At 39.3% G+C, this 18329-nt stretch overlaps 1 protein-coding gene across 3 annotated transcripts in view; it reads left to right on the top strand.

The window, feature by feature from the left end:
• CRYBG3 (crystallin beta-gamma domain containing 3) overlaps positions 1 to 18329 on the top strand; it is a 95874-nt gene that overhangs the window by 36023 nt on the left and 41522 nt on the right. For all 3 annotated transcript variants that reach the window (XM_030472038.1, XM_030472040.1, XM_030472039.1), the window contains 4 exons: positions 5635 to 10627; positions 11621 to 11668; positions 11839 to 11954; positions 13000 to 13147. In XM_030472038.1, the coding sequence (XP_030327898.1) occupies positions 5635 to 10627; positions 11621 to 11668; positions 11839 to 11954; positions 13000 to 13147 (5305 nt within the window). The remainder of the gene's footprint in view (positions 1 to 5634; positions 10628 to 11620; positions 11669 to 11838; positions 11955 to 12999; positions 13148 to 18329) is intronic.

Here is an 18329-nt window from a genome sequence, read left to right as displayed (position 1 = left end):
GACTTCCATGGCCAGATTTAGCATTAGGTCACTAAAGAAGAGGGCTTAGTTGTTCTTGAATCTTTTTCTTCCAGACACATCTCTATGCATATCTTGATTTGAACAAGCTACTCTTTAACACTACTCACAGACACTCAGACTTAGATGAGAGCCTGTGCCTATGTGGGTCAACCGAAAGATGCTATGCTGAGATTTAGTGACCCATTCCAAGAGTGTGTTGAGTGAATGTCAGGGCTCTGCTGTAGGAGAAATGCAGATCCAAGCCTGCCTGCTAGAGAAGGGTACCTGCCCAGAGCTGGGACGTGGGCCAAAGGAACAGTTCTTGTTGGCACCAAAGCAAAGATTTCTGTGTTTCTGAAGGATGAAAGATTCTAAGTTTAAGAGTAATTCATAACAGATGCATGATGCAAAATTGAGCTAAATTAATTAAGCTGAAAATTTATTCACTAGGTTGTTTTTTCCTCTGAACTTTTTTTAATAAGGTTGTTAAACTGTGCACTGTATTCGATTAGTAGAGATTCTTTCTTAGAAACAGCATTTTCCAGTGTGATTTTGAAGTTAAGGAGCTACCTGTAATGTAGTTGCTCAGGTGTCCTAAGTCTTTAACTTGTCCATAAGGGCTTAATCCCTATCCTTCATGAAGATCATCTCATCCTTCATCTTTACTGTTGTTGGAGTGGCAAGTCGTGTCAGAGAGAGGGTCTGAAGCTTCCTTGAGAGTAGAGGGATTTCCTAGCTTTAATTCCTCGTTACATATGAGGAGAGGTCAAGAGTAGTGGCTTAGTGGCTTTCTTCAGCCTTGAGAAGGCTAAAGGGAGACCTTACTGCTGGCCTCAGTTCTCTCATGGAGGCCTTAGAGGAGATGGAGGCAGACGCCTCTGAGAGATGTGTAGTTGGGACGAGAGGCAACAGGAACATGGGCTATTGGGGAAATGTGTTTTTGCCATAAGGGTGGTCAGACTCTGCGGCATGTGCGCAGGGCTCCTGTCCCAAAGGCTCATCCTCGGAGTTGCTCGGAAGTGGTAGGATGAGGCCCTGAGCACCCTCATCTGGCTGGCACGGCTTGGAACAGGGGTTGAATTGGAAAATCTGGCAATCACCTGCGGTCCTTTCCAGCCTGTATTACAGCTCTTTGCCCAAAGACATGGCCAACTCTCACAAGGCAGCATTGTACCATCCAGCTTGTGAATGTGATTTGGTTTTTGTTGGGATTTGCAGTGTCTTATAAACCCTCCTTGCATGTCAATGTGAGGCAGCACAAGCCCTGAAGAGGCAAGTTGTAAGCATTTGAGGACCTGAATATCAGAGTGTGACGGAGGGGAAGGGAAGGGTAGCTGGCTGAACTACGTGGGGTGCAGGGGAGCAAGGTAGGTGTGCATGGATACTTCCCACAGGTATGAGGCAGAAAGGTTGGCTGCTGCTGGGCACTGGGGAAAGATGGTAGTGAAGCACCAGGGGTGATCCCATGCCCTTAGTGCTGGTCATGGTCTTGTGTTTTGGGTCTGCCTTGATCTGTGCTTTGTCCCTTGAGACTCAGACTATCATTGCTTTCCCAGACTTGGAAGATAATCAAGAAGTAGTACCATGAAGGGCAAAGGGAAGGAAAAGCATTCCTTCCAAGGACACAGAGGCTACATTTGCTTTTATTAAAATTGTTGTTGACTCTTAATTGTGTGTATGGAACATTAGCTTTGAAATTTCCTGCAGAATCAACTGTGTGCAAATCACCTTCAACCAAACTTTTGACCTTTTGAAATATACATTGTAAAGTCCCAGGACACTAAATATTTCAAACTTCAGATTTAAATCATGAAACTATCCCCTCTGGCTAAAAAAAATAATTTTCTTTCATCTAAGTTGTATATGGCAACTTTTCTGTTAGCCCACAGTGTCTTTTTATTTTTCAATAAGGCTTTTGGTTTTTTTCCATTTATGAAGATCTAATGTGTGTAGAAACCAGCTAAGTTGGATTCCACCAGAAGGTTTTTCAGAGTGGCTTTAAGACAGTTGTTTCCAGACAAAGGACCTTAAATAATTCAAGAAAGTTGTCAGTTAAGGATGCAGTAGGAAAAAAGCTAAGTGGAAAAAAGTAAAATAAACAATAGCATGATTTTATAATGGTCAGGGAGGGGTAGACTGGAACCACAACAGACATGCCGATTTAGATCAGTGGTTTTCAGCCTGTAGCCTGCAGATCTGTCTTTTCTGGGAGATACTTCTGAGGGGTCAGTGAGAGGAGATTAGGGGAAATGGGCACACGTGTGCTTGAAAAAGCAGAACACTGTCGGGCTGGGGAGGAAACATGTGGAAGAGTGAGGTACAAAGGGAAAATAGCTATTGCGTGTCTTGGGCACTGCTAAGGCTGAGCTAGGGAGCCTGGAGCTAAGCGGTGATGCTGGTTCTAAGGGCTTTCTAGTGTGGATGCCATGCTGTGCAAATGGCCTGGGGATCTGAGATGCTGTACCCATGTAGTGGTGTATCATGCTGTATGCTCTTCCTCCATCTTTTTGAAAATAGTCTAAAGATGTCAGCTTTCCATGTTATTGTATGGTACAAAATGATATTAAGATTGGAGGGGTTACCATCTTGATGACATATGCTTGAAAAAGATGCTTACAATGTAGTCTTTATGGTTACACTGAGATAAGGCATTCAAGGTAGTAGGTTTCCTCCTCCTTCGGGGCTTCAAAACCAACAAGGTTGTTTTATAGTGATTGTTATGTGTATATTATTAACTAATGCCACTTTTTGGACAAGTTACACAAGATGTCTCCCGTATGAGATGTCAGAAGTTGTTGCCCTCTCCTTGAGTTAGCCCCCCTTGAACTTTTTACTTCTCTTTCAGAATGGAAGAAATCTCTACAAGCACCAACTTTTGACAAATTTAATGTAACTCATGTTGACATCCTCTGTTGTTGCTGTCAAACAATCTTTTGTGAAACTGAATTAAGGCTTTATAGGGAATTGAATAGCTTCCTGTGAAGCAGGGAAAGAAGGAATCTCCCAGTATTTGAAATATGTGACAGAATACACAGTGGGTTCTGCGTATAATCAGGCTTTCATCTGTATCCTCATGTGAGTTGAAAAAAAAACTTTGCAAAGGGTTTTTAAGGTAGGTTCTGAACTGACATGTTCTTTTGGTGATCAGAAATGAATTGTTACTTTAAATGTCTATAAAATAAAGTTTCTGGTGACACTTCCAAAAGATTTTTTGACACAGGCTGCTTCTAAATGTATTTCATAAGACTTACAGCTGAATTGCTACTGCCGCATAGGAATGTGGGGTTTCAGTTTTTGAATGTCTTGTTGCGTTCAAATTGAGCGTGCATCTACGTGCTCTAAAAGTAAGTGCATTAGGACTAAAAGCTCTGTTGGCAAGAAGCAAGTTCAGAATCAAAGGTCAGAGATCCTGAAGTTGCCGTGGTTGTGGAGGAAAGGTTGGTTCCTTTTCAAAATAGCATCCGTTGAGTAACTCTTGGTAGAGGCAAGTCTGCAGGAAAGCAGAGCTGTGTGTTAGGAGATACTGGCAGAGGCCAGCTACAGGACGAGGTTCTGCAGCTGAAGCGGTGCTGTAGCCAGTGTTAGTCAGGATTGAGTTTGTGCACAGAGCTCCGTACGGCAGGTTGCTTTGAGTCGTGCTCAGACTTGAAATTTTATGCTCAGTCTAAGCATAAAATTCCCTTAGAAGACAGAGAGCAAAAAGAATTGGGACAAGTGATAAAGGGAGCCACACAGGCGAAGAGAAAATTCTGAGTATGTTTGTTTTGCCTGACCATGTGTAATAAATGGTGTAACTATTTATTGGGATCGGATCAATGTAGATGTAGTACCCCATCATTCTGGGTTCTTCTTGTCATCCCTGTATAGGCAATGTTAAATTGTAAATTAACCTATTCATCCCATTTCTGAATGCTTTGGATTTAAGAATTGCTGAGTTCATGGTAGGAATTTGAAGGCAAAGTTGGGTATGGGAGACAAACAGAAGATTTTCCAGGTTTTTGCTGGAGCACTAGTTCTCACCACACGTTTATAGATAAATTCTAAATTCTTACCTCTGTGTATCAGACAAAATCTCAACCATGAAATGAAAAACATGCAGTAAAAGTTAATTGTCATCAAGTCATTTATTCAAAATAATGGCTTGGTTTTGGTCGAAATGGGCTTGGGAGACATGCTGTTGGTACAGGACTTTCCTGTTTCCTCTGTAACTTAATATACCTTCCTAATATACCCTATATTGAGATTATGCTGAAGCCTTCACCAGAGGTTAAAGTGAATTTAACCTCAATACAAACTTAATTTTTAAGTTTTCACGGTGTCTAAATCCCAGTATTTGTGTATTATGGCATTATCCTAAATATACCTAGCAATGTAAAATATGCATATAAATGACTGTTTATATCTCTGTTTTAATGTTTATGGATATGAATAATTTCCCTTTTAGTTCACTTGTACTGTTTGCATGTCCGAATACTGCACAAAAAGGGAGCTTACTTGTGATTTTAAATAATACTAAATTCCCTCTTCAAAATAATATTGAAGTAAGAATCTGGGCCTCTAAAACCTTGACAGAAAAGAGATTCTATTTCACATTGGTGAATCCACTCCACTTTTATATTCTTCTGTATGTGTTGAGAGAATACATGCTCAGAATCCATACAGACAATATTTGCAGTTACAGCCTACTCAATGGTACTCAGATAAACAAAATAATTTATTTTGCTGCTCTCATAGTCACATTCGTATTTCACTGCCTGATTTTTGTAAGAATTCTTTAACTGACAAAAAAGTTAGGGGGAAGGAGGGAAGCATTAGAAAGAAAGGTAAGTATTTGTGACATCTGTTAGTTTTACGAGAGAAGAAAAACTGCTCCTCCAGAAAATTAGAAGCGACAGGCTCTGAATTTATCCCTGGTATTATCAGAAAGAGCAGTGAAGGATCAGGATCACAGTTTTTCGATGGTGATTCTTTTAATTTGTTAGTTTTTGCATTCACCTTTTCTGCTATTAAATTTACCACTAATGAATGTCGAGATCTACCAATTCCTTGTCACATTTCTAGGCTTCTTATTTTGATATTTCTTGCAATATTCAAGCAGTCCTCATTCTTACCCGATCTCCATTCACTCTCTTTCCTTACTGTACTGTGGTTCAGAAAGCTTCCCATGTTGTATACTTTCTTTTCTCCACATGTTTTGCTTCTCCTTGTCCTTTCCTTAACAACATATTGAGAGCTTGGGTAAAAATTTAAGTTTATTAAATAATAAACATTAGTACAGGGGTGTTTTTCCCCAGTTTTAAAGTGTAGGCCTGCTTTAGTAGGGTATAACATCTTCACAAAAGTATGTTTATTTCTGTCACTGCGTCGTTTGCCTTCTACTAGACAAGTCAACATTTGGAAGTTGTTAAGTTGGCTTTTTCAGTAAATGGTAGTGTATGTATCATTTGTCACAAAACCCCGTATTTAAGAAGAGCAGGAATAGGTGGAAAATAGTGTGGTGTGCAGTCCACAGTTTGTGCTAACCTGTGGAGGAAAAGAGTGTTGTACATCATCTCTAGCTTGTGTTAACCTTTATTATCAAACCAGTTGTTTAGATAGTCTTTCTTGTGCTGATAATGATGATCCTCGTTACAGGCAGATGCAGCGGAAGCCAGAAGCGCCTGCAGTCACTTATGCAACATATCGAGGTTCTGCAAGGATTAGGCAGCTATTGAAGAATCAATCAGAAACGGCTGAGAAAGGAGAAGAAAGTATTGAGAACAGAAATGCTTCAGCGGTCAAAGAAAATGGAGAAATCCATACAACTGTGTCTCTGAAATCAGGACACTTAATAAAAGAAAATGGAGAAGATGAGGGTAAAGGTCACGAAGTTGATGCCATAGTAAACTCTTCTGCAATTAAAATGGGAAGGCAAAAGTCTGGTAAAACTCAACATTGCATGGGTAGCAGTAAACATGAAATAACTGCAAAGACCACAACTTCATCTACTGGATCATGTCATGAGATAGACTTCAAATGTTCGCCTGCTTTGACTGCAGCGAATGTTAAAAGGACGTATTCACTAGATTCATTACTGTCATCTAGTAGCAGAAGCGGTGAGATCTTGACCAGTTCCACTTCCCAGATTACCAGTTCCCTTAAAATGAGTTCTGCAAATGATTTGTTCAGCAAAGAGGATGGACTGCTGCAAGAAGCAGAAGCTGTATTTCAGACAGACAAAAATGCCTCTTCTAACTTTGATAAAGAAAATGATTGTAGTAAAACAGCTAATAAGGAGGCCACAAATGAAATGCAGGATGATTGTTGCCATTCACCCAAATCAAAAAGTGAGACAGTTAATGAAGAACTACAGGTGAGTAAGGGAGAATTTTGCTGTAATCATCAAATGGATAGTCACTCAGAGCTAACATTGGATGTCCAGAGGCTTCGTTCCAGTACCACTACATTTCAGCAGCAAGTGGATCAGCATACAGGTAGGGCAAAAAAAAATAGTGATCCAAGAAAAAGTGATACACAGAAGATCGTGGCAGCTGTAGAAGGAGAGCAGAATCCACAGAATTTTATTGCTACTGTTCCTTTACCTTTTAGTGAACAAATACCTACTTCACTTAGCATGGAGTCGACAGAAGAAAAATGTGTAGCCACAGGTGATCTAAATACTTCAGTGTCATCTAGTAAAAATGATGAAGATACTGTCATGGACAGGGGGACTTGTAATGAAGAACTGAGTCTGTTAGGGAAACCAGTGCATATACAAAGCGGTCACCAATTAACCCATGTGGAGAATTCTAATAATGCCACGCAGCAGACTGCTTTACCTGGTCTAGAAACTGAGGGTGAGGAAACCATGAAGGTTTTATCTGAGCTTGCAGTGGAAAACCTTGCCAATGTATCATCATGCATACATGGGTGTGAAAATGTGAAATCTAGCTTTGATGATCTGACAGCACCTCTCTCTGTAACTTACGAGTCTTCCTTTGAAACTGGAGACTGTTGCTCAGCTCCTCTTCATCTGAGTTGCAAGTTCAAAAATAAAACTGTAGGGAAAAGAGAAGTTGGTTTGAAAGATCAGAGAGAGGCGCTTTCTCCTCCTGATCTTGAATATGAGAAGAGCGAATCCTTTGAGCCTACAGAGATGAGCCTCTCTGAAAACTCTGTTCCTGTCCACAACCATGGTCCTATTTCGCTTGAAACTGTTCAAGATACTCCTGCTAAAGCATTAGTTACACTCACAGAAGGTAACACAGCAAAGCCTGCACCTTGCCCTTTAATCACTGTTGGCAAGACAGAAAATTGTACTACTGCCACTTCTAAAATTGACAAGACAAGTAAGCCTGAGGTTACTCTTGTTCTTTCTGAGTGTAAAGATTGCATCTTTGAACTTCCCTCTCATATTTCTAAGAGGCAAGAAAAAAGTCTGGAGGTTTCTCATTCTGCCTTGAGAAATGGAGGAAGACCTTTGACAAATCATTCTGCTTTTGTCTGCGAAGAAGACATTGATGTAGGCGTCGTTTCTGAATCTGCACCCATTTCTGAAGATAGGTGTACTAATTTTTCTTCCAAGAAGGAAGACAGTAGTGAGTTTAGGGTATCACCCACAGTACTTGATTCTTCATCTGACAACCAAGGAAAAATGCCTTCTCCTGCCACTAACTCTAAAAATGGCCAGATTGCTATATGCTCTGCTGCTTCTGAACAGGACAGCTTTATTTTTCCAGCTGCTAAGTCTAGTAGAATAATTCCAGAGGACAGAATGACCGAGGTGGTACTTGGCTCAGGAGACCCAAGAGCTTCGTGCCCAGCTGGTTCTCTGGAACCCGAGCTTAGTCTAGCTACACTTGATAGCTCTGCTGTAGGAGTACACATGGGGCATGTTTGCATCCCCAGCCCCACTTCACCTACTCTTGGATCCAGAGAAGCCTCCAACCTTTCTGTTTCTGCTATGGAAATGCTGGGCATTGCTCAGGGGAACAGTAATTCTTCCAGTCACAGAGCCAGTGATGGTGTAGAGAAGGCTTCCATGCAACAGGCTGACAGAAGCGTCTTGGCAGAGGCAATGCCATCACCCATCTGTCCTTTGGAATCTTTGGAAACAGCATCCAAGTCAGCCTGTACTGAGAGTGTGTGCAGAAGTGCAGTAGGACAGGCGATTCTTGGTTACTGTGCTTCTGCTATCTCAGAAGCACAGTCTGTGATGGATAATGACGCAGCTGCTGCACCTACAGGGTCAAATGAGCTGTGTTCTGAGGAGGCAGGGGAAGATACTGATGTGAAGGGACAAGAATGTTCTAAATTCCAAGATGCTGCTGTTTTGTTTAGAAAAGCTGAGGAAATAGTGGACTCAGTTTTACACTTGGCTATAGAAGAAATAATAGCAAAACAAGCCATTGGTATTTGCCAGCTTTGTGGGAGCAAGAATAGTTTAATAAATACGGATATACTACATGATCAGAAAACTGAAACTGTACAGCTGAAAGCAGAAGAAATCCAGTTAACTGTGCAGTCATTAAAACATTTTAATGAGAGCAGTAGAGGAGGTTCATCTTCAGTTACAGGAAATGAAACAAATCATCAAGATGAAAAGATACTATCTTACACCCCTGATAAAATTGACCTGCACAGCGCACTAACACTAAAAGCAAAAGAAACAGTTGATGAAGTCATTAACTCAGCCATACAAAAACTGGCATCCAGTCAGTGGCAAGGCGGTGAGAGTAAAAGGCCTTTTGAAAAGGTTGAGCCTAAACCTAAGACTGAAATGCCAGCAATTTTAAACCTAGATATCAATATACCTGCCAAAACACAGAAACTAACAGAAAAGAAGGAAACCTGGAGTGTAACTGTAACCTGTGAAAAGGCAGATTGCTCAGGTCCTCCTTTGCTTCCAAATAATATGGAAAATGGCATAGACTGGCCCCAAAGAGGTGAAAAGATGCCAAATAATGCATTTACATGTCAAACAAATGGTTTTCTACCCTCTGGAAGTTCAGCAAGGCCAGAATCAGATCTTATGACACCAGCGAAAGAGAGACACAATAGAAGGGTGTGTGAACATCTGGCTGCAGCAGAGATGTGTAGCAAAGCTGGAGCATCAGCAACTAGTAGAAAATCTGATGGATCTTTACATTTAATACATAGAGATGCTACTGTGACTGAAGAGATGCTTTCGTCATTGCAGTTAAAAGATTCTTGCAATAATACAAATGTGCCAGAGTGTACATTGTTGCCAACTGTAAATGACAATTTGTTATCTTTTCTGCCTGATGAAGAATGTATCAGCATGCAGAGTGAATCTAAAGACACAAGCAGTGCCTGGGGGTCTCTCAAAAGCAATGCAGAGGACAGTCTCTATGAACACTGCAGAAGAGAGGCTGCAGAAGTACCTGCACAAGTAAAAGCAACCTTCGAAGATTTAAAGGCAGTGGAGAGTAAAGAGGAACTAGCAGAAGGGGCAAGTGAAATAGCAGAGGTTAATACTGGGTTGAATACACAGCTCATTGTACCTGAATTGGCTGTAACTGGAGAGGATGATGAAGAGGAAAACTGCTTTAGCACAGCCTTTGCTCAAAATAATGGGAATCTGAAGCAGGTACAAATGAAGGATCAAGACATGAAGAGCAATGATCAGCTTGAAGAAAATGGTCTGGGCTGCGACAATGACATAAAGGAATCTACAGATCTTTTGAAGGAATCTACGGATCTTTTGGCCTTTTCTCCACTAATTGAACAGTGGGAAAACAGTTCTTTTACTATCATTTATGAAGGTGCCCTTCAAACTGAGAACAAATCTGTCTCAACTGATGATATGCAAACTTGTTTGCTTTCTTCTTCTGATTTGCATTCAGATAATATAGATCATCTAATGTGTGAAAGAGCAGAGAATAATCATGAGCCAGCCTGCCTTTATGGGAAGGATAACAAGCTGAATGAAGCAACAGATAGCCGTAGCTCAGAGTCATTTCTGAACGTGGAGGCCAAGCGCTATAGAGTATATCCTTTCTCTTTGTCTCCAATATACGAAGACGACAGCTCTCAAGAAGACTTACTTTCCACAGACATGTCACCAGAAAGCCATCCTAGTGGAATATCTAAAGATAACACTGACCACGCTTCTGTGCTTTCTCTTCTCCAGTCAGTTTCTGAGCGCTTACAGTTTACTTCACAGTTCAGTAAAGAGGAGGAGGAGGAGGAAGGAGTGGAGGAGGAGGAGGAGGAAGAATCATCATATGAAGAAAATATGCTTAATGTTGAGAGAGAAGACAACTGTTTTTCCAGTCAGTGGAGAAGAAATTTAAAACCAACCCTTCAATCAAATGACCAAAATAGATCTTTGTTTTCTGAACAATCACTTTTTCTTTCAAAAGAACAACTTGACTCTAAAGAGCACCCAGAACTGTTTCCAGATGGAGCTTCTCCCAGTCAAACACCTTGTAAGCCAGTTTCACAGAAAGCTGATGCTGCTCTAGAGCATCCTCCTCCAAGTGTGTACTACCAGTATTTGAAATCTGCCAGCAGTTGTTCCTCTGAGAAGGGAACCAGGTTTGGAAGCCTTCTCCAGGATATGTTTCTGCCAAAGATTCATTGGTCTCAAGACAGCACCACGCCAAAACTGGGAGAATTGTCAGCGGTAAGATGTCGTGTCACATACTATTAATAATCAAAGCGGTTAGCCCTGATTCAGACTTGCTGTCTCCCTGTTCTGCTTACTCTCTTTTTAAGATCAATTCTTTTATCATAAACAAAAGTAATTAAGCTGTTTAAGATCATAGGTTGGTTTTGGGTTTTTTTAAAAAAAGTCTTCTGATAAAATAATTTTTTAAACATAATATTCTTGGTTCAGCAGATAGATGAATGTGACTTAGTTGTAAAACAGAAGATGTGAACAGAATATACACTAGGAAAATATGCGTAATAGCAAGTCTATATAATAGTAAAACACAGACTTGTCCATGTTAATGACATTTCAACCTGAAGAAGATGGAATTTTGCGTGAAAATTGTTATTTTGTTCCACTTCTGAGATTAGTGGAGCTGTATTGTCCAAAAATACCAAATAAATTATCTGCTTAGTGGGCTAGATTGTTTCATTGCAGCCTTCTACAAATTGTAGCTCGGTTAGCAAGTAAAAAATGTAGCTGCTTCTGAAGATGAGCATTTTTATTTGTTTTATTTAATGCAATAGCAAATGGCGGTATGGAAACAGTTGTTCTAATATTTAGAAATTGAAAATGCCATATAGACGAAATGGGTAACTGAAGAAAGTCTTTCCACGATGTTGGGAATATTTCAGTCTGTTAGAGGTCTCTTTTGGTTTTGCCACTGTAAAGATATGCAGTTTATTTTTTGCTGAGAAAGGGTAATGTGTTTCTAGAAGTTATAACTTTTATAATCTTCCTTTCTTGCACTTAATGTTTTCTGCTTATTGTTTGATTCTTTTAACCTATTTACATCAACTCTGAATGACAGTGAAACAAGTCTCTGTTGTTTCTGCTCTGTTGCTTCCACAACTGTTTCTACAGTTGCATATATTTATAGAAATAGTGAACCCAGAATAATCTGTCTATGCTTTGTGCTACTGTTGTTGGTGTTAATAGTTGTTTTCCATGTCCTTTTAATTTCAGAACCTCATTGATAGGGCAAGTCTCAAATACAATCCAAGACCGGGAAAGGTAAGCAGGATTTGTGTCACATAGATCAATATGATACGTGGAATAATTTGTTACATGTTTTCTGTATTTTAATGGTGCATATACTTGGGCAAAAAGTTAAATAGGTTTTATTCCATGCAAACTGCATGTTGCAATGGGCCCTCATTCGTATGCATTGTATGTTGTTTCAGATTATTATTTATGATATTTATGGCGACAAAAGTAAACAAGAAGTTCATTCTGATGTGCTAGATACCACGTCCTGGATCTTTCCCATTGGAGCATTACTTAGGATAATTAGAGGATGGTAAGAAATCCAGGTCATATTTAAATAGAGTTTCCAAAAGACTGTGTATGTTTCTCTTGTATTTTCATTTCTTTTATTTATGACACATGTCTGATCTGCAAGAGTGTCTTTTTCTTTCTTTATAATTAGACTGATACCAGTGAAAAAAAAGCATGAAACAAGGCTTCAAATGCTGCAGTACAAAAAAAATAAATTGTTTCTCCTGGGAACTAGCTTCAAACAGAAAGTTGCTAATAGAACCACAAGTAAGTTTAGACTTCTTGCCTGAAGTGCTAAGACAGTACAGCCATAATCGTTGCTAGAAGCATGTGTATGGCAAAGAAAATGTTTCTTTTACAGTTCAGTTTCATTATACAGTAGCTGTTGCAAAAGCACCATAAAATGAACAATCTCAGCTGCTGTTTGTAATGTAATGTTTAGAGGAATGTGGATGCAGAAGGATATACAAGTACCTTTAAGGTAGATTTTGCAAGTGTGTTTTGGTTTGCTTTGGGAAGCTGGGGCTGGGACCATGTCAGTTGCATTGGAATTTAATTGGTGAGGCTTACAGTGAATGTTTCTGACTGTAAGCCATAGTAACAACGCATGTCACATTTATACAGTTTTGAGGCAGCCTTGTTTGGTTTTGCATACATTTATTTCATGTCCTAAGAAATACTGAATGCCGTTATTGTATGTATATGTTTTATGCCTTGCATAGTATCTGCCTGAACAGGACACGTTTTGGTGTGTCAGTTACTATATTTGTTCTGGTAAAATAAGACTTTTTATTTACATTGTGATTTAGCTTTTTTTCTTATACAGTTAATGTTTTAAGTTGGGTTAGGCTATGTCCCGGAGGAGAACTGTGTGTTTTACTTTGAAAGCACGGAAGTACAAGCCCCATATTTATCTAAAGTGAATGTGACTATTGAGGTATAGTGTAAGAAAGGTGTGATAGTTGGCTTGATAAGAAGAGCTCATTACTGAGCTTTCCAGCAGATGTGCTGTATAAGAACAGTCTTACCTAACTGCAGCAACTCAGTTCATGATATCATTATTACAGTTGGATTTTTTATGAGAAACCAAAGTTCCAGGGTCGGAAGTACGTGCTAGAAGAAGGAGAGGCTGTGCTGGATCACCTTTGGGATCTCCCGGGTGTGAAACATCATCGAAGAAACCTCACAGTTGGTTCCATCAAACATGTTACAAAGGTATAGACTTTGTTAATAATATACTTGGTATGTTACTAGTGATGGACAATGTGTATATGCTGTGGTTTTGATCTTAATCAAATTTGCTATGAATCACTTTTTTCACTTTCAAGGTAAATTCTAGGAATTTTGCTACACTAAATTTCCCTTTCTTCCTGAAGATAATGAGCAGATGGATTATCTTTATTTGCCACCACCTTTACCTGACACGGTAAAGGTAAACCCTTTTAGATATTTACCTGTCCAGTTAAATTAATTTAAATTGAATCAATTAATTTATTTTTTTTTTCCTCAGAGAAGCATTTGGCTTCTATTCCAGAAGTTAGTAGTTGAGTTTCCAGTCCCATTTGTACAGTGTAGCCTCCAAAAATTACTGTCGCTCCCTCTACAGCTTGGTGCCATCGGTAAAGTGTGTGTGTGGACAAGTGGTACACCTACAGCATCTGGCTCTGAGTACAGCCAGAAGTTTAAAAAGCACTTTGTTGAAAAGATAGGAATCAAATGTCTGCAACTAAATATAATGCATCCATTGTTGTTCAGTGAATGAGGAAATATTTACCAGATCTTGTGATTTAAGAAGACTTAGTGCTTTTGTTTAGCATAACATTCCAGTTATTCACAGGGTAATGGTCCTTTACTGCAAGTGAATTGTCATTTGTATCACAACGTGAAAAGGTTTTCAGAAAAAGTGGGTTTCTCTGTTCTCTGCTGGTACAGAGGTCATTTTAAAATTGATAACCTTTTTGTCATCAATATGAGGCATAATGTCAAACAGAAATGCTTTTTCATTTTCTTATAGACTTAACAATAAATAAATTCAAAAGAGGCTGGCTGGAGGCATGAATAATGAACTTAACATTTATTTGAACTAAACAAAATAAAAGCATTTGACCAATATGGAATATGAATATTGATCAATAATGTGGAAGGCAGCTAAATAATTAAGAAATACCACAATAACATGTGGAGCTGTGGTCTGAAGCCAAGGGAAGCTGGGTGTGTCTTGAGTATCAAAGAAAACCCTTGCATAGAAAAGACACTGTGGTGAGCTTTGACATGCTTGCTAAAACTCTTTGTAATATAACTAAGTGGGTTTGAGCATTGTTTTTCTTCCAGTATGGGGTTCATTTGTATGGAACACAGATGGAAAGCTTTGTTACAGTACACTAGTTCAGTAATCAACACTGTTTCTCACGTAACTTAAACCTCTATCAAGTATGGTTGGCTGGGAGGACTTTACTGTTAGTCCGTAGGGCTGTATGGAGCTAGTATGGGTGTGGAACTCACTAAGCCAGGTTTTCTCCTGTAAACCTTGATTTATGAAAACATCCCTCTTTTTTTAGCTTGTATTTCAGCTGCTGCAGAACTACTTTTAGGAAGTTGTTTGCCAAAGTGCTACCTTATCTATTTATTTTTTGTGGAAAATACAGGCATTGTTTTTCATTGACAAGTAGCTCGCTCTTTTTCAGGCAGCTCATGTGCTTGCAATCTGCAGGATCACGTGTTTTACTGTCATTCCCTTTCTCATAGGATGGGTGGCTCAGTGGCTTTTCTCCTGCCTGCTTCGGTCATATTGGCTGTGTGTCCATGCTGTCTGGCTTGTCTTCTAATTCTTCAAGTGGCTTTTTAAGGTGCTTGTTTAATGGCTGCTCAGATGCCTTAGGTTAGCAGATTTGAAATTTGCCGAAATATTTGAGAAGAAAATGGCTTGCCAGGAAGAGAAAAACAGATGTTTACTAAAGAAGCTGTAGGAGGTACATTTAATATTATGTTTATTTTTTACTGGTGAATGCTAGTGAGCTGAGAAAACAGTGTGCCAGTAGCTTTATGCTCTGATTTGGCTTCAAGCCTCCATAAAAAGCAAAGATTCTGTTAGGTTTGTGGTTAGCTTGTGGCTTGATTTACTGTGGATACGCATTAGATGTATGCATGTGTGTTTAATTTGAAGGAATTGGGAGAAGTAGGAGGGAGATCCCAAAGGAGCAGATTGTGCAACTAGTAAAATGAAGACCTATTTGAAGTAGTCTGAACCTCCACTAAGGCAAGTCAGCATGAGCCTAGGCTAGCGAAATCTGCCTGCACACACAGATTCAATGCAGCTCCTACAGCACAGTCTGTTTAGCCAAGTCAGTTCTCTGATCTACTGCAAATGCATATATTGGTCTTGTGGAACTGGATTACTTTGTCTACTTGTTTCTGGAAGACCAGAAAGAGTGTTAAATGTCACTTTCCTGAAAACAAGAGCTGAGAAGAGTCGCTGACGTTTCCATTCTGGAGTAATCTTGTAAACCACTATTTTGCAAGGTGACAGGAGATCTGAAACAGCAGTTTATAATCACTGTCTGCAGGATAGTTAGGCAGGGAATAACTGGATTCCTTGTGGACTCTCCTTAAGCAAAGCTCTTTGTAATGGCAGTGTTCACAGTATTACATAAAGGGTATGTTTCATTTGTGTGGTTTTCTAGGTGAAAAGTTATTAATGCAAGCAGGGACTACTTTGTTAGATGCAGTAGGAAGACACCTAGCAGCTTCAGATTGTATCATTTGCTAGTTGGTATTTATAAGACAGTAATAATTAATTTCCTTAATATTATTTTCTTTTACTAGCAGCCCTTTGGAGTTCTGTAGTTTGGTTTGGTGGTGATGGGTGGTAGCAAGAGTGGTACAGAGCAAGAGCGCTGGGAGAAAGAATTATGAGTGAGTAAAAAAGGGTGGAGGACCAACAGAGTAAGATTTAAAATAAAAAAGTGCTGCAGAAGCTGACATGTCATAAGGACAAACTGTGTATCAAAAGTAAGATGCATGTCTAGACTGTATTAAAAAGCAATTATGTGGATACCAGAGTAATTAGGCCTGGTTTTTAATAGAGTCTTCTGTCATCATTGTTTTCATATTTAGCTTAAGCAGCCATACTGCAGTCATTCTTTGTCCTGGTGTTGACATAAAAGGCTGCCTCATTTAAGGCTATTTTGATCATTTCAGTCACCGCGGCTTTTGGGTCCAAGGAGAAGACCTAACAGTGCTGAAATTATTTAGCCCTGCTCGTCTGCTAGGGTTGTAACCCTAGATCCAGAAGGATAAACAGCCAAGACCACCATGAGAGGGTTGAAGGCTTTAGGTCTGTTGCTACTGATGGAGCTCTTGGTTGCACTAGGAGAATGTCAGATATGCCACCCAAGAGTAATATTTCACACTAACGTCTTGAGGGTCATCTTAACCCTCTTCCAAGGAAGCCTTAACTTTTCTGCTGAGTGCCTTGTTACTGTTTTGGAAATGTCTGTTCTCTACGAGCTAGCACAAGTATTCCCCGTGCTTTTGTAAACACCTGTGCTCCCAAAAGACCATGAGGGAAGCACAGGCACTGCTGATGACTGTGTATGGGACGTAGGAGGGGAGAGTACCACAGAGTAAAGGAAGAGATAGTGTGTGGTGCCTGGAGGCTGTGACCTACCTGAGCATTTGCTGGTTTTGTATTAGCATTGGAAATGAACAGAGATAGCTAATCTGTTTGCTGTGCTTTTTATTCTGCTTTTGCCTGACGTGTCAGTAGGATAATGAATATGATATGAGTTTTGACTGCATGTGATGGGGGTGGCAGCGCTGGGGCGGTTATAGGGAGAAAACTTTCCAGTTTGGGATCTGGCCTGAAACACTGCGGTAATAGTTTTGCATGTGAGTATCTTATTTCAAAATCTTGACGCCTTGCAAATGAAAGGGCTTCAGACTGAAGGATCTAGTTCTCAGCCTGAATGCTATCATATTTGTGTGGTTGTCATTTGGTTTCTGAAGATGGTGGCTTTATTAGGAGTGTTAAAGAAGCCTCTGGAAGTAATGATACCTATTAAATATGCTCAGGCAAATATGAACATGTCAGGGCAAATATTTACCAAGCTAAAGCTCACATGCTTAAATTATATAAATTAATGGCACAGTACTTAAGTGTACATCTGCAAATGCATAGTGTTCATCTCATACAGAAATACTAAATTTTAGCTTTTCTTGCAGTCTGTGAATTAACATATGTAAATTGAACTCAGTATTTAAGTCAAAATATATATTTGTGACTTTATATTTTCTAAGCACGTTTTTTTTAATGTACTTCTTGCTGAAACATGTTATTGCCTTTAAAAATATATATTTGAATAGCTTTTGATGACAACCTCAGTTTACTATGTGGCACTTTATGAAAAGACTTTGTGGTCTTAATCTAGTGCACATAAAAATACCATCAAAATGAGGTTTGTTTTTTTTTTTTTCATGACTGTCAAAATCTGGCTCGAGAGAGATGGTGATAAACAGGAGAGATCTTCTTACGAGTGCTTGTGCTTTACCTATGCTTTGGAGAACTGCTACATTCCTCATTTCTTGAGGTGGAGCCTGCCTCGTGAGCTTCCAAGTCAGGAGAGCAGACTTGAAAAGGAGAACATGGACTGGCTTTTCTGCAGACTTCAAATGAGGGGGGAAAAAAAACAACCCACAAACAAACCAAAACAAAAAAAAAAATAAATACAACCTCCTACTGAATTAAAATTAAACATACTCTTGTCTCATATTCTGTCTGAGCCCACAGGCAAAGATACTTTATTTTGCTACTTGTCTAGTCTTCTAGGTACTTTGCTTCAGAATTTATCTGAAAGTATTAGAGTCTAGCATCATAATTTGTGGAATTCTTATAGGGGCAAATTCTAGTTTTCTGTATCAGGCTTTATTGTTGGATTCATGGATTTCAGCCATATTACGTATCAGGTATTATTAGAAAAATCACAAACTTCAAATATTTAACAGTGATTTAATAAGCTACATAGACATGTGAAAACTATGAGGAGATTTTCTTTTTTTTAAATTCTCTAGCAATACACTCAGAATTGAGGAATGTTGTTCCTTAGCACTTTGGCATGAAGTAGCATTGTACTAAAAGTCTCTTTTCCTAGTTTTTTTGGGTTTGCTCATCTGCATCTGGTATTGCAGTTTTTGTTCTAAAAACAAATGATGTGCATTGTTTGCAAGGTACAATATAGAGGAAACACAGTTGTGCATAAGGGAGGGTTGCCAAAACAGTATACTGTGTTGCTTCAGGTCTCATGGAAAGTGAAGTAATATCCTGAAGTCCATCTATTATAATTGCCATATTTATTGCTGGCAGTTAAATAATTACTGAAAGAACCTTGCTAACCAGGAAGAG

The sequence above is a fragment of the Strigops habroptila genome, chromosome 2, assembly GCF_004027225.2.
Source record: "Strigops habroptila isolate Jane chromosome 2, bStrHab1.2.pri, whole genome shotgun sequence".
Lineage (NCBI taxonomy): Eukaryota > Metazoa > Chordata > Aves > Psittaciformes > Psittacidae > Strigops > Strigops habroptila.
This window is presented reverse-complemented; position numbering and strand designations above follow the sequence as displayed.